A 25000-nucleotide genomic window follows, 5' to 3' on the forward strand; every position below is an offset into this window, starting at 1 on the left:
TATGGACCTTACGCCTGCAGAATCACTGATACTAGAGCCAAGCTATTCAGTGTGATGTGCAATAAAATCACCAACAACAACAGCATTGGCTAAAGGATAAAGAGAAAGGGCTTGGTCAATTTGATCAGAAATAAAATTGAAAAGAGTGCAGTCTTGAAATGCAGTCTTGAAGGAGAACGATATAGAATAAAGAAAAAGGTGATAGAGTTAGGCTGTGCTAAATGAAAGCACATAAAAGAATAGTCTGTGGATTCAAATTTAGTTTCCCAACAAATGGGTGAGTTCTTACAAATGTAAATGCCCAGGCCAAACATATGACTATTGGTTTCTTTACAAAGAAATGGAAAATGCTAAAATCATAAGATAATACTGCTGAACTCAAATTAGTCTCACAAAGAGCAAGTAGGTATAAGGTATATGATGATGGTTTTTTGTGTTTTATAGTTTTTGATACATTAGTGATTTTTTAAATTTGTTAAAGAACTTGACTCGAAACACAGGTAGTACTCAGTTCACTATTTAATAGTCCAAGCAATTGCCTTATTACTACTAATAAACCCTAAGTCATAACAAAGGGCTCCAAATGTGGCCTCTGCGATGCACACCAAAAGTACGAACAGGGAACCATCCATGGGCAACATGGCACTGTTAGTACTCTGATATTTTACAGCTGTTGATGAAATCAGCCTCTCTGAGAGCTACCACAGAGTTTGGGAAACCTGACTACCAGCTAGCCTCAAAACCATAAATCTGAGTTTTAGACCTGTACCCTAATTAGGAGATAATAGAATAAGTTGCCTAGTCATAAAAACAGAGACACAAGCAAAACAAATGCATTGAGTCAAGAAGGTTTAGCATTCAACATCCTAAACTGGAAACAATTATTTTAATCACATCTATGTCAGCCTAATAGATGAAGAAGGGGTGGAAAGCTGGTCAACAGATAAGATCTTTTTACCTCCTAAGTCTTTGCTTAGAAGGCCTTCTAGAAGACAATAGCTGGATGCATTTAATGTCTGCCCAAGATGAGTATTTTTATTGAGACACCATCTTTAGCCTTAACTCAACCAAAAGCCCCAAGGCTGGGGGTGTTTTAACTCGGAGTCAGCAACTCTTAACCTTTGCCAAAATAAGCATATCCTACAAGACAGCAGGACATGGAACAGTTTGTACTGGGTTACATGTTTCCAGTAGCAGGATAACCTGACCTGACTATAAGTTGACTGATCTCTAGGCTAACTAATAAATTATTTGCAAACACAGCTATTGTAATGTATTTTGTAATATTATATTTTTATATCAATTTTTTTAATATATGAACATTATTTCATAAACAAATATTTTAAACAAGCGTTAAAACTTATTACTGTTTCACCACTATTAGCTAACTAAAAACAAATTCATGATAACATTACCATTATTACTAAACATTTTCCGTCCTGTAACAATCTAAAAAACAAATATAAACAAATATGTATATATATGTATATATATATATATATATATATATATATATATATATATATATATATATATATATATATATATATATATATATATATATATATATATATACATATTTGTATATATATATTGTATTATATATACATATATATATACATATATGTATATATATATATATACATATTTATTCATATATATACACTTATGTATATATATATATATATATATATATATATATATATATATATATATATATATATATATATATATATGTATATATATATATATATATATATATACATACATAAGTGTATATATATGAATAAAGAAAATATCTTTATATTATCACATATAATATTGTATACTTAAAAGAGTGCTCAATAGATAAACTAGAGCTATATAGTATATATCTTACTAATACCCGCGGTACCAGGAATTAGCTAAATGCTAATGTTTATAATATAATTTAATATTGCAACTCTGAGTTTCATGTGTTACCACAATCACCAGACAATTAGTAAAAGTTAAATTTTTCAACGATTTGTTTAGTGGACATTACGATTTATATTTGTATTTTAGATCGTTACAGGACAGAAATTGATTATTAGTTAGGTTAATATTAATATTTTTTTTTTAGTTAGCTAATAGTTGTGAAATAGTTATATGTTTAATGTTTAAAATATTTGTTTATGTGATAATATGCATTATTTATATATTAAAAAAATATAAAATTAAAAATTGATATAAATAAAATAAATAATATGATGAAATATATTGCAATAGCTGTGTATGTGAGTAATTTATTAGTTAGCTTAGAGATATATAAAGTAGAGTAATATAGTTATTGTTAGTTGTTAGTTAGGTTTGTAATTGTTTAATTAGAATTTGTTTTCGTGGCGGCACTTTGATATAATTTCTGTCCTTTTATTTAGCAGTTAATCAGGTTTTGGATACGATGTAATAGCAAATTTCTCATATAGACATAGTGGGCATCAGTTATTGTTAGTTGTTAGTTAGGTTTGTAGCCAGCTTTTTAATTTTTTGATAAGAATTTATTTTCGTGGCAGCCAATTCTAATGGCTAATTCTAACGGCCAAGAAATGGAGCCAATGCGGAAAAGCATAATCCAAAAGTTTAAAGATATTGGATTTCAAATAGATATAAAAATAAATCTTAAATCAGTTAACTTCTTTGATGTCACTTTTAATCTAGCCCAAAACACCCGCAAGCCTTTCAAAAAACCCAACGTTAATCTTCAATACATCCACAAATGTTTTAATCACCCTCCACAAATTATCAAACATTTACCTACTTCAATATTTAACAGACTTTCGCAAAATTCCTCCAGCGAAGTTATATTTAATCAATCTAAAAACAAAAATGAAAAAGCACTAAAAAATCGCAGATACAAAAACTACTCCCTTAAATATCAGATCAAACAAAAAACACCCCATTAAAATCATAAATGCAATATCATATGATTTAACCCCCCATTTAACAAAAGCGCGTCCACAAATGTTGCTAAAATTTTCTTGTATTTACTATAAAAAAAAATTCCACATGAAACTCAGAATTGCAATATTAAATTATATTATAAACATTAGCATTTAGCTAATTTCTGGTACTGAGGCTAACAGGAACATTTTGATAAATTTATCAATAGTGACCAATATAAACATGTAATTATTTTTATAAATATTGTCAATATAAACATGTATATATTTTTTTCAAGTTATAGTAAATATCGTTATGTAAACATTCAAATATTTTTATAAATTTTATATTTAAAATTTCTTTTTAAACATTGCAGATGAATATTTGGAATCAAAGAGAGAGCTTTTGTTAAGCACAGTTAAAGTTGTTCTCTATGATCATAATTTGAAAGTACGTTTTTTTTAAATTTAGTTGTACTTTCTAAATATAATACATGTTTAATTTTTTTTTTTTTTGCATCACAACGTCATCATCATCATCATCATCATCATCATCATCATCATCATCATCATCATCATCATCATCATCATCATCATCATCATCATCATCATCACCATTATCATCATAATTATCGTCATCACTACCACTATCATCATCTTTCATAAGCTTTCTTTTAGATATTTATTGATGACCCTTTTGGTAATAGATGTGGATATAATTTTTTATTCTTATACCCATATGCTAAATCATTTTTGTCTGCTCTCTTGAAAAATACTAGCTTCATCTTTAAATGTAGCATTCACTTTGCCTGGTAAATTTTTTACTTGATTATCTATCTTTTAGAATTTTACATACATGTGGTCATCATATTCTGTTTTTTTGACACATTGCACATTCTTAGACCATATTTCTCTACCATAGATCAGAACACACTGGGCATATGCACTGTACACAGTGCACAGACACATGTACTGTACTGGACATATGCACTGTACTGGACGCATTCACTGTACTGGACACATGCACTGTACTGGACACATGCACTGTACTGTTTTTTTCTTTAAAGAAAAAAAAATCTATTTATGTGTAGAGATTTTTTTTTTAATAAACTCATTTTATTGAGCAATTTGAAAATAAATATTTGTTGTGAGAGAGTTTTATATTTATATGATATATTGTTTTTTACATTTTAAGTATGTAAATATACTTTTATAAAAACATATTTTAAATACTTTGTGAAAAGGTTTGTAAGTCATTTTCACAATGTATTATTGCTATGGCTCATCATCGATATCTATTGTTGGAGGGTGGACAAAGTCTTGTTGAATTTATTATTAGAATGTGTTCACTCAAAGAAGATGTAAGTTTTTTTAATGGTAGGCATTATTTGTATGCACGTATTTAAACATAAGTTATTGTTATTTATTAGTTTAGTAATTTTTGTATATAAATTAAATTATTTTATAATTCCTATTTAAATAAATATTGAAATACTTTTCTTTTTTTGAAAATTTTAAAAAATGTCTGCCCAAACCTAAACCCTCATTTGATATATGTACACTCCGCTGCGCCTATCTCTATTTAAATCTATCGATGCGTTTATACTCCATTACGACTACTATTACATCAGTCAATTTATGTGATGATCATCAGTCAATTTAAATGATGCACTTTTTATATGAAACTTTGAAAAACAAAAATAAATAATAAAAATAACAATAAATAAACAGCAACTTATTATACTTGTAACATAAATTATAATTTATTAATAATAGAAGACTTATTACACTACATATTCTCTTAAGGGTGGTGGTGGTGGTGGGGAATGCGTGTGTTGTAGCTGTGTATATGTATGTATATATATATATATATATATATATATATATATATATATATATATATATATATATATATATATATATATATATATATATATATACAAACACATATAGACATACAGACATATACACACATATACATATATACATATACACATATATACACATACATATATACACACTAGCCTCTGCCAAAAAAACATTGTTTAAATTTTTCGAAAAAAACATCATTAGGGCTAATTAATAGGTACTAGAAAAAATCGTTTTTTTAAATTTTTCTATTTAAATGGTGGTTGCGCTATCGTGCTTATTATTTTTCTTAATATTTTGGAAAATATTTAATATACTCTATAATCAACAATATAAGCATAAGAGTATAAGCACGTATACTAGAGTATACGTGCTTATTTATTATTTTTCCTAATATTTTGGGAAATATATGCCAATTTTTGCACTTAGCGGGAGGTGTTCCAAAGGTTAAAAAACGTAAAACCTGGTTTATAATGCCTTTTAAAGCTTAGATTAGTATATATTACTTGCGTCCTGCGGTTTTTTTGCAGTTTAGAGGTATAACATTTTCCATTCAATATATAAATATTTTTTAAGTGGAGACTTTAACAGGGGCATAAACACAGTTTTATTATGTGATAACTAACTTCCAGACATGGAGATCACTACAAATATTTGTTAATCAAATAAGGATACTTTGCAAAAAATTGCGATGATTGGTACCTGTAAAAAACTCTATTTTTTCTTGACCCATTCCCCCCCCCCCTACCTGCCCTTAATGTGAGAGCAACAAGTTTACAAAATATTTATTTTACTATCATTGAATAAATTTAAATTTATTGACAAATTTCAAATTTCATGACCCACCAAAGTTTAATACCCCCTCAAATTGAGGGTGATTTGAACTTTATATGGTCACAATTTTTAATCCCTAAAAGATTATTGCACAAAATTTGAAATTTATCAATGAATTTACATTTAATTGATAAGTAAAAAATGTTAAGGGCAGGGGGTGCATTTAATGTGAAAACAACGACTTACTTTTTTTTTTGTTACCATACTCCAATCATCATATTTTTTTGCAAACTATCTTTATTTGACATAAACTGAACATATGTTTGGAGTGTCCTCCATGTCTGGAAGTTAGCTAATTTTCAATTTTAAAAAGCCTTATTGAAATATATAAAAATAAAAAAGTATAAATGGAAAATAAAATATTCTTTTTCTAACTAACTTAATAGTTTAAAATGAAAAATAAAATAAAAGACGTTTTTTTGTTCACATATTTTATTCTGTGTTGCAGGTAGCTTTTAGGATTCACTAATTCTTTACTGGTTACTGTCTAGTGTTTACAAATTAAGTAAAATTCTGGGTCTTATACTGTTGTTACTGTTTGATAATATTTATTAGTTTTAAAAAACAATTAACATTTTAAATTTTATATTTACCATAAAAGCAGCAGAAACAGAAAATTCACAGATGAAAAACCACTAAAGGTGCAGGAAACTAAAGCTGAAAGAGCTTTAGACTGGTGTTTTTCTCTAAGAAACAAATAGTGCTGAATCACATGCTTTCTCAAGAGTAACTGGTTGCTTGTCATTGTCTCCAGAGTGCTTCCTTTTCGAGAATTTTTCTTTTTTTCATGTAGATTTCTTGGGAGATTTAGCTTTCAAAGGCTGCTTTGATATTGGTGTTGGAGTTGGAAGTTTTTCCTTGTTCTTATTTTTATTTTCATATAAACTTATAAAATAAAAGGCAATAATATTAACAATAATAAATAATATTAACAATAATAAAAGGCTATAAACAATAAATTAATTGTTAAATATAACTTTTTTACATTACATTACATAAATAAAGTTGAGTTAATAAAATTGAATTAATAAAATTGAATTAGAATTACAAAAAACAATAAATAGTTGTTAAATATAACATTTTGTTAAAAGATTTTTTTTGCAGGTTACATTTAACCTGCAAAAATGCAGTTAAATTTAATCTGCATTTTTGCAACCATGCACAAGATTTAATTATAGAAATATCTGCTATTAATTTCTGTAACGTTTTTTTTTAATCAATTTTTATGATTAATAGGAAAGAGAATGACTTTTATTCAAGTCATGTAAAAAAGTTTCTTAAAAAATAGAAATTACCTAAATTTTCCTAATTTGGTAATAAACAATTATTTTGATTTATTAGATCTCAGCTTACATTTTTTGCCTAATTTAGACGGGTTTCATATTCCCTTGTACATTTTCATTGCAATTTGTTTGAAACGAGTATTAGAAACGATTGTCCAAACAAAGTAGCTATGTAAAAATTATTAGTAACAAACCTTCAAGTTACGACAACCAGGGGTGAACAGTGTAGGGGACCAGGTTGGTTTCCCTTAGTCAGCAATGGGGCATCATCAGGGGACACAAAATAACAGAAGTGCTTTATTATTATTCTTATTTTTTATTTTAGTGGTGGTAGGGTGCGAAGCATCCAGTAAATTTTTAATGATTTACCTTGGGCATCATGAAGTGTTTGTGTGTCTTTGATGGCAGCCTTGGGCTGTAGCTTAAACAGCCATTTGTTAGTATGACACTGAAAATATTTTCCAAAAATCACAAACTTTATATTTTTAACATTTCAAAAGCAGAAAGAAATTTAAATGCAGGATACTAGTTATACAAGGTTATTTTTAGTTCAAATATATATAAATAAATATATATATATATATAAATATATATATAAATATATATATATATATATATTTTTTAAACATCTTCGCTTCCAACAAGGCTGCAAGCAGCCACTAATTAAAGTTGGAAGTTACTGAAAGAGAAAAGATGAAGATTGGAGAGCAAGATAACGATTGACGGACGACTTAAAAGATTGCAAATTATATGAATCAAGAAAGCAAGATGAAGGAAGCGAATTCCAAAGAACTGATGTTTGAGGAAAAAAACTAGACGAATAATCGTTTTTGGAGCACTTAGGAACAGTCACAGAAAAAGGATGAGACTTAATTGAATGACGAGTATCACGAGAATGAATTTCAATAGATGGCACAAGAAACGCTAGCTCTTTAGAGCAGTGCCCATTATAGTATTTGTAGAAAAGAGAAAGAGAAGCAACATTACGACAATGTGATAATGGTTGGAGGTTGGCTGCAAGAGCAGGTCCAACTATGTTTACAATGCGTTTTTGCACCTTGTCTAAAAGAGAAAGGGCATCATTAGAAGATCTGCCCCAGTATTCCATAAAAGGCCGGGTTTGAGATTTATAGAGATAGAGAATAGAATCCGAAGTAAGAAAGTGACGAGCTTGATAAAGAGATGCATCTTTAGCAGATGCTAATTTTGCAACTGATTTGATATATGGTTTCCAAGAAAGATTGGAAATAAGAGTTAATCCTAAAAGATGAAGAGTAGGTGACACATCGAGTACATCACCGTTCATAAATATAGAAAGATCTAAATTATTGCGATTGGCTGAAAAAATTGAGTTTTATCTGAATTAAAGTTCACCAGCCACTGTGAGCCCCATGCTGTAGCAGAAGTGAGTCCTTTTTAAGCTCAAATGCCCCCTCCAAGCAATCAGTGGCTGTTGGTTTCTTATCACGACAAGAATAAATGGTAGTATCATCAGCAAACAATGCCACCTTAGATGTAAGAATATCTGGAAGATCGTTAATGTAAATTAAAAAGAGTATAGGGCCAAGGATAGAAACTTGAGGAACCCCTGAAGTTACAGAATAAGAAGAAGAGTGTTGTCCATCGAGGAAAACTTTTATGCTACGATTGGATAGGAAGGATTCAATGATCTTAAAGATGTTGCCGGATACACCATAAGAAGAAAGCTTATGAAGAAGACCAGCATGCCAAACTTTATCAAAAGCTTTTGAAATGTCAAGAGTGATGGCCCTAACCTCTCCACCTTCATCTAATGCTCGATAAAACCTATCAGTTATTACTGTTAGCAAATCAGCTGTAGAACAAGAAGGTCGAAATCCATATTGATGGTCAGAAAGTAAGTTATTAGATTCAAGATGAGAAATTAAGTGTTTGTTAATTAAAGATTCAAAAACCTTGCTTATGATAGGAACAAGACGAATGGGACGGTAGTTAGTTGCTGCCTACAAGGCAGCAGGACATGAAGCAGATTGTACTGGATTACATGTTACCAGTAGCAGGATAACCTGATCTGACTTAAATTATATATATACATATATATATATATATATATCTGTACCACTATATATATGTATATAATATGCACTAAAATAAAACAAAAGAGAGCTATCTGCTATTATTTGTCATTAAAAAACCATATTGAATAATAACAATAGTAATAAATATTAAGCAGCGGATAGCACATAGTACTTCATTTTTTTTTACAATTACTTTATTGTATTTTAGAAAATTTTCAAAAGAATTATTGAAAGTGAAGATGCCACTTGGTCATCAATCAAGTTAATGAATGAAAATATTCTTCAATTAATGGCTACAACAATAGAAAACATGGAAGATGTAAAAGTTTTGTCTTTTTATAAATATTATACTTTTTTATTATGTATGGTATTTAACCTGCTAACTATAATTGTAAGATAGTAGTAAAAAAAAAAATATATATATCACAAAATAAAACATAAATATTAAATGTAATACAATCTCAAATGTTTGATTTAAGTATGTAGTATCTATGTATTAAGTACCTATGTAAATGCTTTTTAATAACTGCAAAATCAATATCTATTGTATCTATTACAAAAAAAATTTAGTTGCATTGCAGTAAACAAAAACAGAGGGAAACTAAAACCAATTGTTTTAGAAATAGGCTAATTTATCCAAAATAATTTTGATGTTAAATAATAAATAAAGAATGTTTTTTTCTAATTACATGATAATTACATATTTAATTTTGCAATTTTCATAATTATAAAAATCTATTATTCATAAATGTAGATTCTTTGGCCTTACTTAGTTGAGTTTGTTTTACCTGTTAACTATACTGAAGCTATAATGGCATTATGTCGTGCTTTAACATTTTTGGCTAACAGAAAGCAGGAAAATAAGGACAGCAAATTTGCAGTTCAACCCTCTAACAATAGTAGGTGACAGTTTAAATATTTAACATGTTTACATATAAATGTTATATATAAATATTTTGTTAATTTATTCAAATAGGGATTAGTATTTTATGTTTTTATTTATATAAAATGTTTGTATTTTTACCTTACAGTTTCTATGTTTATAACAAAGGAGTGGGTGGTTCCAAATAATATTTTTTTTCTCCCTCCCCCTTCTTTCCTGTAACCCCTCTCCTCTCCTCCGTCCTTCCCCATAACACATTTATATTTATTACATGAAAATATATATTGTATAAACAGAATATTATTATATACTAGTTGACCAAATCCATAAAAGTCTTTGTAATTGTGTTCCACATCAACCTATATATATATATATATATATATATATATATATATATATATATATATATATATATATATATTAGGGTGTCTCAAAATGACATGAATTTTTTTAGTTTTTAACTATTTTTAGATTTTCAATCAGTTTCATATGTATTTTTATCTACTAAAGCAAAAAAAAAAAAAAATCAAAAAATTTTCATATTTGACCCCCCCCCCCCCCGCCACTCTAAAAAAATGACACAGAGGACTAAAATTATTTTTAATAACCAACTATATTTGGATTTTTTATAATTTTCTTGTGTAATTTTGTTTAATAAAACTTAATCAAAGGTTATTTTCAAAAAATTTCATATATGACCCCCTCATAACCCCTTTGAAGTGTTTTTGCCCCAAAACAATCCTTAATATACTCCTTTTATATATCTATTATTTATATCCAATATAATTAATTATTATTATAATTTCAAATAGTTTTGTAATAAATAGAAATAAAAATTTATGAAAAATAAATTGTCACCTGGTTTATGACCCCCTCCCCCCCCATCCCCCATCTTTTATCATAATACCCTTGATTTTTTTCTAAAACGTATGATTTTTTTCTCTCTAAATATGGAACTTTATAAATTATAATTTTTAATTAAAACAAAAAACTTGATAAATACTCAATTATTAAACAAAGAAGCAAAGGAATGATTGGTATAAATTTATAATATTAAAGCACAATGGGAATAAGTACTAAGAAATTCAAAATCTTATTTTTTTAAAATTATAACAACAAAATAACAATATTTTAAAGGTATAATAAAAAAGAGATTGTTTAGAGCATATTTTCAAAAATTAAGTTTTTGAATTGCTTGTTTATTTATGTGAGGAAGATCTTTTCGGTGGTGTTCTACTGCACGTAAAAGAAATTCTTTCTGCTCATCTTTCGTAATAGATGTTGCATAGTCTTGAATTAGTTTTACAGCTCGTTCTACTGCATCGTTTACAGATTTCAGTGATTTGATATGCTCAAACATGTGTTTAAAATTTCTTAGTTAGCTTTCCAAAACTTTGGGGATTTTGCCAACCAACCACTGTCCTCGTTTGAATATCTGAATAAATTTAGAATGTTGCTTGATTTGGGTCCAATTAAATCAGTCAAACAAGTTCTCTGCTTCAAAAGAGGAAATTGCGGAAAACCTATATCATGACCACAGTTTTCTTTTATATTTTTCAGAATTGTTTTAGCAGTTTTAGTTTCATCACGATCAGATACCTTATCAGAAAATAATGAAAGAGGGGACATTTCTTCAGTTAAATACCAAAGATGCCAATTAAATGTTTCCAGGGCAGCAACAGCAACATCATTGTCAATTTTTTTATAAATAAGCATTTCTTTGTAGAATTCCAAGTCATTAAATGGGGCATCAATTGTGCTTGTGCACGTAAGCCAAATTTTCACATAAAATGGTAAAGTAAATTTACAAAACCTAGATAATTTCTCTATAAAACTTTCTTCATACTCTGCCAGGTCATCAAAAGCAAACATTTTTGAGATTGTACACATCCATCTAGTATGATGGAAGGCTCCAGGTGTGTGCCATTGTATATTTATTTGTTTTGGATTGAGTAATTGCAAAGCAAGTTGGCGACACTCTCGGTAATCATCTTGTTTTACTAATCAACAATGATAGTTGATTAGTAAAACTCAGAAGTTGAGCTGTATAACATTTTTTTTTTTTGCATTTTCAATCAAGTTCTCTCTAAGATGAATCAGATGCAGTATCATTCTAACAATATCTTTCTTCTGTTTTGTTGGAATTCCTGCCATTTTCCAAAAAACATTAACTTTTTCCCAAACTACAAATGCAACTTCTTTCTTACCAGTTAATTTCAAATCAAATCTTGTAAGATTAAGATAATGGCGTGTTGTCTATTGTAAATTTTAAAACTCTTCAAAAAACTTTATAAAATGGAAATAAATGCTATAGATTAAAATTAAGGAGATGTTACGAGATCAAAATTAAGATGTTATGAGATCAAAATTAAAGAGATGTTAATTAGATTATGTTTGTTGCCGTAAAGCAGTTTTTAAGTGAAATTAAAACTGTAAAACTTCATGTTTTAAAATTACATTATTTGAAGTTTACATAAGTTAAATTTTGCATACTTTTTCCTTCACGTTTTCTTCTAAAAAAAAGTGCTGTGACTCTTTCTTGCCATTACCTTGGTTGCAATGGCTGCCAAGGGTTCCATGTCAAACACACTCTACTACTACTACTACTACTACTACTACTACTACTACTACTACTACTACTACTACTACTACTACTACTACTACTACTACTACCACTACTACTACTACTACTACTACTACTACTACTACTAGGTTGTTACAAATGTTGAGAAAATCTTTATCTTAACAGCTTTTTCTTGTGTTTTTTGTTTTTAACATTTAAAGACTATTTTACATTACTATTTTATTTTATTGCAGAAAATATATTTATTGCAGAAAATTACTTTATTGACAGAATTGGTGTTTTTGTTAAAAGCCCAGATTTTAGGCATAAAGATGATCTTCTTCTAGGAGTTGTACAAATAAAGAGGGAAAAGCGTTTGATCAGGTTTTAGTTATAAATATAATATAGATTTAAAAGGTTTTCTTTCTAAACCAAAAGTGAGGTTTTCAAACTCACTTTTGGTTCAGGCAAATACAGTTGGTATTTGGAAGCAAAGAGTTTTATAGAGTTTTCTTTTAATAACACAACTTTTCCATGGGATGATTGCAAGCATTACATTTACATTTTTTTCAAGTCTAGTTTTGTTTTTAAGTCTAGATTTCATTAATGAACAAATTATACAAAAAGAATGGAACTTAAGGGCAGGTTACGCACTGTTGAAGAGTATGCATGCTCATTTTAAGTATTTGTCTCCTAAAGCAGTTATTATGGTTTTAGCTGATTTGCATCTAAAATGGCTGATTTAGTTTTGCAAACTAAATCTTTAGACACTTTACTTCAGTATAAAATGCCTTAAATAGAATATATAAGTTTAAAAAAGCCAACAGTTGTTTTTCTTAATGATAACACTCAGTTGAAAGACTTGATTACAGAGGAAAGTTGGTTTCTTTTTATCAAACTGGATTTAGTTATTGAGTTTATGGTTTATTTATATAGTGTTCAGACCAAAGGCAACTTAAAAAAACTGTTTATTTTTTTATCAAAACTTAAGTGTCACATGCTTGAGTGGAAAAAAATATCAGAATAATGCAGCAATTTGTTGGTTCAAAATGAAGAACAACAACAAAATGAAGAACAATGATAAAATAAAGAACAGTAACAAAATAAAGAACAATGACAAAATAAAGAACAATGACAAAATGAAGAACAATGACAAAATGAAGAAAAATGACAGAACGAAGAACAACAACAAAATGAAGAACAATGACAAAATGAAGAAAAATGACAGAATGAAGAACAACAACAAAATGAAGAACAATGACAAAATATCCTAATAATAGTCAGACATCGCAAAAATCTACAAATTAAGTATTAATCTATAATAAATACATATTAAAATATTCAGAAAATGTTTTTATGTAGTTGTTTTTATTTTATTAAAATGTTTCATCCTTTATCGTATTCTTTAAAGATAAACTTAGCGAAAGTAAACAAATATTTACTTAAACTATCAATTATTTGAAATTAACAATGAAATTAACATTTTTGTCAATTTTTTGTTATTAAGATTTTTACAATATTTTAGTTAATCTATTTCGTATTATTGATTAATTTATGCTGGTGATTTGATTTCAGAAAATAATCAAAAAATTAAAGGTCTTATAATTTTGAACCCCATACCAAATTTCTTTTACACAGCTTTTATGTAATTAAAAATGTTTTCTCATTGAAGACCTTTTGCCGAATTACTGTTACATAAGCAGAGTCAACTTTTTATATGTGTAACAAAATTTATTCCTACCTATGTCTCAAAAATGCATTTTCCTTGAAAGTGTTAGTGTCTCATAAAAAGAGATTTTTAAAAATGGTTTTAATATAGAATTATTTTTAAATAAGTTTTTAACTAAAATTTTTTTTTTCTTTAAACAAGTTTAAAATATTTTTCACTCCTAAAAATAAAAAAAAAATTATTTTGTTTTGTTTTATTTTAATTTATAAATTTATAGAATTACAATAGTTTAATTTTTTAAAGAGTTAAATTTACAATGAGTTTTCATTGAAAAAGTGCAAGAAAAATATTTTATTTATTTATTTTATCTTTTGAAGTTTATAATTTGAAAATTTCTTTACACTTTTGAAAGGTGTTTCTTTATCCTTAATCTAGTATTGACACTATCTCTGAATCTAACCCTAACCATGATTAAATGTGTTTTATTGGCCCTTTCATTTTGTGTTTAAAATTTTTTTAATTTGCATTCAGTGTAAAAAAAAATTTAAAATTTTTTCAGCTAATATTCCAAAAGCTCAAGCTCTGCTCGCAAGACTTATAGTAAGAACATTGTATTAATGATATTTATTATCTTTTTATATTTATAGATATTTATAAATTAAATAATTATTAAACTTTATAAAAAAATATTTATAAAAAATGTTTGCATTATTATCTTAAATCATTTTTTTTAAATATAAAAATATTTTTAATCTTTAGTGTTATACTAATAAAAGCTTTGTATTTCTACCAAATTTACATAGATGTTTTTTCAAGGTATTAACAGGTCACCCTCTTAAAGGAAATGGTCGTGGTCTTCACATTCTTTCCTTTTTAAAAGCGTATTCACTAAACATTAGTCCAGAAATTGTTCAAATGTGGGATGTTGTCATTCCTAAGCTCACATTGTATCTCGAAGGTAACTTTTTATTCAAAATTTTTTTTTCTTGAACCTTAACTGTTAATGACATATACACTGCTATTTTGAAAAACTTGCAATATATATATATATATATATATATATATATATATATATATATATATATATATATAAATTATGTTGGTGTATTCTACTAACAGAGTGCTCAATGTTCTTCAAGATCAGAACAATAATAAATTAATAGAAAATCACTTATCAAATCTTTTGTGTTTTATCTATAAAGACTCATCAGGAAAAAAAAATTTGACAAGTGATTTTCTATTAATTTATTATTACTCTATTCATTTAAGAACTTGAGCACTCTATTTTATAGAGTACATTTAAATTACAAAATCATTAAATTAAATTAAAAAACATTTAATTTAATTGAGGCATCAAATTAAATTTTATTGTTTTTCAACAGACCACAAAATTGCTACTTAATAAATTTGAATGTTTTTATTTTTTAATGAAAATAAAACATTCTGAATATTTTTTTTTACTGTTTACATGCATCAACTGACTAATAGGTTAAACATGCAAGAAGTACTGCTACATCAACTAACAAGTAGGTAGAATATGTGAGGAGTGCTGCTACATTGACTGAGGCTGTCCTTTATTATTTTATATATATACTTTATTAATATTTAAATAATTTATATATATACTCTTGCTTGGTGGTTTTTAATTTTTTCATTGTCAGGTCAATTTTAGATTTAAAAACCAGATATATATATATATATATATATATATATATATATATATATATATCTATATATATATATATATATATATATATATATATATAGTATATAGTATATATGTTATCGTTACCCGTTATATATATATATATTTATATATATATATATATATATATATATATATATAGTATATAGTATATAGTATATATGTTATTGTTACCCGTTATATATATATATATATATATATATATATATATATATATATATATATATATATATATATATATATATATATGTATATATATATATACATATATATATATATATATGTATATGTATATAGAAGATAAAAGTTTTTTAAAATGGCAATGTATATATATATATATACATATATATATATATATATATATATATATGTATATGTATATAGAAGATAAAAGTTTTTTAAAATGGCAATGTATATATATATATATATATATTCTATTTTTTGTTAATTCACCTCCCTAAGGCCAAGAAGGCCATTATAACTCTCTATCAACTCTATAACTCCGAAACAGGAACCTTGACAAACAAGGCCGCTCAGAGACAACAGAAGATATTTTTTTTTTTTTTTTGTTAATTCACCTCCTCAAGGCCGAGAAGGCCACTACAGACAAGGAGGCTACTTGTTTGTGGTATAACCCTCTCTCAACTCTATAACTCCAAAACACGAACCTTGACGAACAAGGCCGCTGTGCGGAGAAACGAGTTGATTTGATATTGTTGATTTTATGCTTAAAAAATACTTTGAAATTATGTTATTATGAAATTATGTCACTAGGAAGTTAAACATTTTATTGAGTGATTTTGATGATGTGATTGATGACACAGATATCTCCAAAGACTTTAATGAGTGATTTTGATGATGTTATAGATGATGATTTTGATGATGTGACACAGATGTCTCTGGAGGTTTTAATGAGTGGTTTTGATGGTGTGATTGATATGCAGATATCTCTGAAGAGATGAGTGATTTTCAGGATTGATGACACAGATTTTTTTAAAGATTTTAATGAGTGATTTTTACAATGTGATTGATAACACAGATATCTCTGAAGATTTTAATGAGTGATTTTCACAATATGATTGATGACACAGATATCTCTGAAGATTTTAATGAATGATTTTCACAATGTAATTGATGACACATATCTCTGAGGAGAATAAGAGTAGTGTTTTGAAGTAAAGTTGCTGAAGTTGATCAAAGGAGTAATACTTGCTACCCAGCCTATTTTTGTTGTTGTTCCATCTAGTCAATGACAAGAAATGACTACAACAACAACAACAACAAAATGATGAACTTAATGCCCAACACTCAATAGGAACTTACAGTCTAACAATTAGCCAAGTATGATAACAGCTACTGCAACAAGAAGATAGAATAATTTTGTGACAAAATGTCAGATTATGTGTTGTGCCTTGCTTTGCGAAATTTTTTCACTGTTTTAAATTTTAATGAGCCCATTTTATTTATTATGAATTTAGTTATACTCTTTATTTTATTATTTAAAAGTTTTTGAATATTTTACCTGATATTAATAATTTTCTGAAATTTTACCTGATGTAGGAGCTATTGTGCACCAAAATGGCAGTTAAAAGTTAATTTGATTTGATTTTTTTAAATTCAATTGTTCATTTTAAATTTATCTGTTTTAGAAAATTCATGTGATGTTGATAATTGGAATCAAAAAGCTTGGGAAGACTTGATATTAAAGGTTAGGTTTTAACCTTGTTTGTAAAATTGTTTAAATATATATAGTATAAATATATAGTTGCATATGAAATCTAATTATTATTTTTTGGTCATTTTAAAATAAAGAAGTATTTGTTTGCAAAAATTTCTTGTTTAGGACTGAAAAAAATAAATAATAAACTAAAAGAAAAACAATTTTGAAGTTTTTTTTTATACTATTACTTTCTTTTTTACTGTTTTTACTGTTTATAATTTTTGATTTTAATATTTTGTTATGATTTGGAAGTTAAGGTATGCATCCATTTTTATTAAGTCATTTCTTTTTCTATTCTTTATAAAAAATAAAATTTAATAGCAAGTTTTTTTTATGATTTGGTGAAAAATAAAACAACCTGAAATTGTCAGAAAACAAATAGTGCAGTTACATGTTTTAAGTGCAGTTGCATGAAATATGGATTTAATATGTTATTTCAATTCTAAAATTAAGAATGTGTTAAAATTATCCACTAAAATTATAACTAAAATTCCTAAAACACATTTTATTCATATTGAATAAGACAAAAAAGGTTATATTGTTTGTGTAAATCAGAGAGTACATAGAGATCAGACATAAAGATCAGACACCACAGACATCAGTTGAAACCACAATCTTATCTTAAGAGGTGAAAGACTCTTGTGGGATTTATAGACAGCCTGATAGCTTGTGACACAACCAGGGGCAAAAACATGATGAATAAAAGTTTAAGCTGAAATAACAGTAATAAAATAATTGTTGTTGGTGACTTAAGTTTCTGATCTTTTTCATGGTTTTCCTCTCATTGTGCTGCTACAGTAGCATTTGATAAAGTTTGGCATGCTGGTTTTTTGGGAACATTGTTGATAAAGTTTAGCATTCTATTGTATCAGGTAACATCTTTAAGACTATTAAATCTTTCCCTACCCTTTTTTTTTTTTTTTTTTTTTTTTTATTTCACCTCCCCATAGCCAAGAAGGCCACTACAGATGAGGAGGCTACTTGTGGGTAAAACCCTCTCCCAACTCTATAACTCCGAAACACGAACCTTGGCGAACAAGGCCGCTACGCGGAGAAACAAGTTGACCGTGGTACTATCAGGGACGTGGTGGGATTCGAACTCGGAACCTCTCGCTTATGAAGCGAGCGCTCTACCACTACACCACTACCTATTGAAATGTAAAAGTTGCTTGGTCCATTCTTTTTTAAATTTACATCAACAATTTGCATGAAATTCTCCCATCAAACGTGGCATTTTTTGCTGATGATACTATCATTTATTTTTGTTTTTTGTCTTAATAAAAATCCAACTCTCTCTGATTGCTGGGAGGGGCACTTGAGTTACAGCATGGGGCTTGTCTAGCGAACTTTAACTCAGATAAAACTCAATTTTTTTAAACTAATCCTTATTGCAAAAATATAGATTTTCCTATATTTCTAAACAGTAATGTACTTGATGAGTCATCTAGCCTTCGTCTTCTAGGATTAACTATTACTTTCTTTCTTGGAAACCATATATTAAATCATACTTACCACTTTCTTACTTCGGATTCTATTCTTTATTTCTATAAATCTCTAATTCTTCTTAGTATGGAATACTGTTGCCATATCTAGATTGGATCTTCAAATGATGCCCTTTCTCTTTTAGGCAAGGTGCAAAAACGCAATATAAACGTAGTGGAAACTGCTCTTGCAATCAATCTTCAACCACTGTTACATCATTGTAATGTTGCATCTCTTTCTCTATTCTATAAATACAAGTTGAAGTTGAAATCAAATTGATTGCAAAATTAGCATCTGCCAAGGTTGCATCTCTTTATTGTGCTACCCACTATCTTACTTGGGTTTTTTTTGTTATCTTTATAAATCTCAAATCCGTCCTTGTATGGAATGCTGTTACCATATCTGGGGCAGATCTTCCAATGATGCCCTTTCTCTTATAGACAAGATGCAAAAATGCATTGTAAACCTAGTTAAACCTGCTCTTGCAGCCAAGCTTCAACCATCACATTGTCATAATGTTGCTTCTCTTTCTCTTTTTTATAAATACTATAATGGGTGCTATTCTAAAGAGCTTGCGTCTCTTGTGCCATCTACAAATATTCATTTTAGTGTTACTCGTCATTCAATCAAGTCTCATCCATTTACTGTGATTGTTCCTAAGTGTTCCAAAAATTCTTATTCGCCTAGTTTTTTTCTTCAAACATTTTTTTCTTCAAACAAAAAGTTCTTTGGAGTTTGCTCCCTTTATCTTATTTTTCTGATTTATTGCAATAATTTGCAATCTTTTAAGTTGTCTGTTAATAATTATCTTGCTTTATAAACTTTATCTTGCTTTAAAAACTTTATCATCAGGGTTAGGGTTAGGGTTTATAAAACCCAGTAACTTCCAACTTTAATAGTGATTGCTTGCAACCTTGTTGGAAGTGAAAGCGTTTTAAAAAAGAAAACTTAGCTGAATGATGAGTCAGGTGAGATTGAGTTTAATGGAAATAGTGATGATAACTCATTTTAACTGTGACCATTGTAGCATTTGTAAAAAAAGGTAAGCAATCTTATGATAATGGGACAGAGGACAAAGCTTAGCTGCTAGAGCAGGTCTAATGATATTTACAATATGTATTTCAATAGTTGTTAGCAGTAAACAAATGAGTTTTTTTTATTAAAATTCGCTGGTCAACAGCCCCAATCTGTCACAGATGAGAGATTAGGTTTGAGGTTGGCTGCCTGTTCTAAGCTTTCATAAAGTGATGACATTGTGTCAGACAAGTGATGTCTGTGTACATTCAGACAATGTCTGAAGTTACACCAACAGCAAATAAAGCAGCAGATAGGAAAGCTGAGAGTTGGATAAAGCAGATAGGAAAGCTGATGGTTAGACAATTTTTAATTGTCTGAAGTACTTTTTAATCATGAAGATATATCAACAGCAAATAGGAATTAAAATAGGAAAATAAATAAGCAAATAGGAAAAGCAGCAATAGGAATTACCTTTGATTATTTGATATGCTCAACAATAGTTTTAGCTGGTAACTTAGAAAGGCCCTCTTTTCCTTCCTCCTTATGAGTTTGCTGATGTCCTTCAGATAATTCATCTGTGGCAGCTGATATTGTATATATATAATATATATATATATATATATATATATATATATATATATATATATATATATATATATATATATATATATATATATATATATATATATATATATATATATATATATATATATAAAATTTATATATATATATATATATATATTATTAAATTTTATTTTATCATAATTCTCTCTCAACAATGCTGCAAGCAACCACTATTAAGTTGTAAGCAACCACTATTAAGTTTGCAAGCAACCATTATTAAGTTGCAAAAAACCACTATTAAGTTTGCAAGCAACCACTATTAAGTTGGCAAACAACCACTATTAAGTTGGCAAACAACCACTATTAAGTTGGGAGTTACTAGAAAAAAAGAATAGAATTATAGAGCAAGGAAACAGTTGACAGAAGACTTGAAAAGTTGTAGGTTGTATGAATCAGGAAAACATGATGATGGAAGAGAGTTCCAAAGGGTTGAAGTGTAGTTGAAAAAAACTAGGCGAATAAAAGTTTTTAGAGCATGCAGAGACAGATACAGTAAAAGAATGAGACTGCTGAACGACAAGTCAAACAAGAATGAGTTTTAGTTGATGGAACTAGAGATGATTAGCAGATAGAGCGGTTCCAACTACGTTTACAATGTGTTTTTGGACCTTGTCTAGAAGAGAATCATTAGGGAAACCAGCCAAAATATGACAGCAGTATTCCATACAGGGACGAATAAAAGATTTGTAGAAGAATGGAATCAGGAGAGAGAAAATGGCAAGCACGATAAAGAGAAGCAACCTTAGCAACTACCTTAGCAACCTTGATGCTAGTTTAGCTATACATTGTATATATGATTTCCATTAAAGGTCACTAGTAAACAATAATCCAAAAAGACATAAAGAAGAGGACTCAGTGAGAGGGTTGCCATTCATTAATATAAGAATATCAACAGTATTGCGATAGTTGTTTGCAATTTAAAATTTAATAGTTGTTTGCGAGTTAAAATTTACAAGACACTAACTTCATTAGAAAATTACAATATTCAGTTTTTCACAATAATTAATATTATACAAAAATAAATTTTACAATAATAATTAATAATAGTATTGGTTCTCTTTTCCTAAACCTTTCCTTTATTTTTTTGCCTCTAAATTATTTTTCAATTTAAGCTTTTTATTAGGTTGTTATTTTTATTAAGTTGTTAATTTTCAAAATTACAACTGAAAAATAATTTATTTTTTAAGTTTCTTATTTTTATTTAGTTATGTTTTTTTAGCTATTAGCAAAAACATTAAGTGAAATCGATTCTGAGGATTGGTTTTTGACAATAGGTCGTGAAATGGGGACACAAATTTCACTCTACAATGGTTTTCCTGAAGACAAGGTATGTCATCTATCTATAATATACTATAATTATGTAATTTGTGATATCAACATTTTCATACTTCATCTTTTTGAAAAATTAAAATCTGTGTATTTAAAATTATAATCTGTATATTTTGATGGTTGTCCATAAAGTATATACAGTCTTAAGGGAAACGGAAGTCAGCAAACAGTGTAAAAAAAAAAAAAAAAAAAAGTTATACCTCTCATAGCACTGGTCCTGAGTAAAGCAGACATGTATTTCATGTTTAAGTCCACAAAAACCAGATTTTAGGATATGCCAAACATAATAATGGTTATTATTTTTGTTTTAGTAATTAATATTAATTATTGAAATAAATAATTATCATTTCCATATTATATGAATAATATTGATATTCCCATATATGAATGGCAGAAATTTTACTGAGTCTTATACTTGTCTTTACATTTTGGATCATCTTTCACTGACCTCACCTTATGAAAATCACTGACCTCACCTTATGAAAATCACTGACCTCACCTTATGAAAATCACTGACCTCACCTTATGAAAATCACTGACCTCACCTTATGAAAATCACATAACCGATCTATTGTCAAGTCAATCATACATTGTTATATTGTAATAATACATAGTAGTATAAAAGTATTCACTTTAGTATTCACATATAAGTCCAAAAATTTGTTGAGTCTGCTGTTTGGCGAGTTATGCAGAGTTATAGTAATTTAATTTTTAAAAAAATTAATTATAAGTAATTATTAACATAAGTGAAAATCAATAAAGAATATTCTACAAAATACTAATGTGATTTTGCCTTTTAAGATTGTTCTAATCAAATAATATGGAAAAATTTATACTTTTTTAAAAATAAAAACTTTGCCTGTAAATTTATCAAAACTCGATAATCTTGTAATTAATTAAATACTTTGAATAAATAATCATTCATTTAAAACAATAGTAAACATGAAAACCGTTTATTGGCTGTAAAGAAGTTGGTGCTGAAATATTAATAAAGTTAAATATGTATATATATATATATATATATATATATATAAATATATATATATATATATATATATATATATATATATATATATATATATATGTATATATATATATATATGTAAATATATATAAATATATATATATGTATATATAAATATATATATATATATATATATATATATATATATATATATATATATATATATATATATATATATATATATATATACATATGCATATTGGACAAACACTTTTTTTGTTATATTTTCTCATTAAGTTAACATTTTTAAATGAAATTTCAAATAATACAATTATGAAAAACAAAACAAAAATTCTCTTTTGGGAGTAATTACTCAAAATTTTGCTAAAAGAATGGAAATGATTGGCTCAAAAGTAATTGGACAAACTAAATTCTAACAACGTTGATATAACTTTGACTATTTTAACTACTTTTTCTGAAGGCAGATTTTTATAAAAACATTCAATGACCGATAATTTGCAATGAGACATAATAAGTATTTAAACGAGGCAGTGAAAATGTTGATTGTACAAGCATCTAATAATGGTAAGACTGTGCGACAAATTTCAATAGATATGAACATTCTGCGTTCAACAGTTGGTTATACAAGTTTTTCAACAACGGAGTCACTTCCAAGTTTCAATAAAGTCAGGGCGTCTGAAATAAACAACTTTTCACCAAGATAATGTTGAAGTAATATCGTCAAAGGCAGATCGGCGCAAGAGTGCTAAAGAAATTCATAGAGAATTTACACAGTCACATCAAATTTCTTGCTCTAATGCAACAGTAAAGCGTCGCTTAAGGCAAAACAACCTTTTTAGCCGTCGTCCTGTTAAAAAAACTTTTGTTTCTGCAAAAAATCGTAGAGCACGATTAAAATTCGCTAAGAACATCTAAATTGGACAGCAAACCAATGGTCGAAAATACTATGGAGAGTTGAGTCAAAGTTTAATATGCTTAGTTCTGATAGTATTAAATATGTTTGATGTCCAATAGGTCTTCGAAATGATGCTAAGTACCAAATTCCTACAGTAAAGCATGGTGGTTCAGTAATGGTTTGGTCATGTTTTAGCCGTGATGGAGTAGGTCCAATCTATCGAGTTCAAGGCATTATGGACCAAAACATGTATAAAGGAATAATCAAAGATATAATACTGCCACATGCAAAAGACAAAATGTTGCGTTGGTTACACTTTCCAAAACGATAACAACCCAAAATACACCTCATTGCTAGTCACAGAATTATTTGTTCAAAAGAAAGTTTGTATCTTGGAATGGCCGTAACAATCTCCAGACCTGAACCCAATCGAACATCTTTGGGAACATATTGAGAGAAAAATTAGTGTTGAAAACCATCTAATCAGCATGATTTGCTTGAATTGATTAAGCGCACTTGGGAGGAAATACCAATTGATGTTTCAATTAATTTGGTTTCAATGCCAAGTAGATGTAATGCTGTCGTTGCGACAAAAGGTTTTCCAACAAACTAGGATTATGCACAGATTATATACATTATGTAACAGAATATAACGCTATGTAACATTATATATATTATTTAACAGAAATCTTCAAAAAAAAATCCTGAAAATTTATCCTTTGTTGAGAATTTTTTTTTTTTAAACGACATATTTAGTTTGTCCAATTACTTTTGAGCCAATCATTTCCATTCTTTTATTAAAATTTTAAGTAATTGCTCCCAAATTTGGATTTTTGTTTTCTTTTTTCATGGTTGTAGTATAATTTGACATGCTTATGCAAAATTTCATTTAAAAATGTTAGCACAATGAAAAAAAATTACCAAAAAGGTGTTTGTCTAATTACTTTTGGACGCTATATATAAATATATATATATATATATATATATATATATATATATATATATATATATATATATATATATATATATATATATATATATATATATATATATATATATATATATATATATATATATAATTAGTAAAAAACACTTATCTAACTTTTATCTTCGACCTGAAGTTTCACCATTGCTGGATCATCAGGAAGAGTTACTAAATCTCAAAAAAAATTCAATTTATAGAAAAAA

At 27.6% G+C, this 25000-nt stretch overlaps 1 protein-coding gene across 2 annotated transcripts in view; it reads left to right on the top strand.

Annotated features, from left to right (window-relative positions):
• LOC100204991 (maestro heat-like repeat-containing protein family member 1) overlaps positions 1 to 25000 on the top strand; it is a 112717-nt gene that overhangs the window by 48816 nt on the left and 38901 nt on the right. For both annotated transcript variants that reach the window (XM_065820602.1, XM_065820603.1), the window contains exons 11-18: positions 3275 to 3348; positions 4142 to 4258; positions 9149 to 9259; positions 9695 to 9839; positions 14615 to 14655; positions 14872 to 15013; positions 17410 to 17468; positions 21823 to 21930. In XM_065820602.1, the coding sequence (XP_065676674.1) occupies positions 3275 to 3348; positions 4142 to 4258; positions 9149 to 9259; positions 9695 to 9839; positions 14615 to 14655; positions 14872 to 15013; positions 17410 to 17468; positions 21823 to 21930 (797 nt within the window). The remainder of the gene's footprint in view (positions 1 to 3274; positions 3349 to 4141; positions 4259 to 9148; positions 9260 to 9694; positions 9840 to 14614; positions 14656 to 14871; positions 15014 to 17409; positions 17469 to 21822; positions 21931 to 25000) is intronic.

Source organism: Hydra vulgaris, chromosome 15 (genome assembly GCF_038396675.1).
Source record: "Hydra vulgaris chromosome 15, alternate assembly HydraT2T_AEP".
NCBI classification, from domain to species: Eukaryota; Metazoa; Cnidaria; class Hydrozoa; order Anthoathecata; family Hydridae; genus Hydra; species Hydra vulgaris.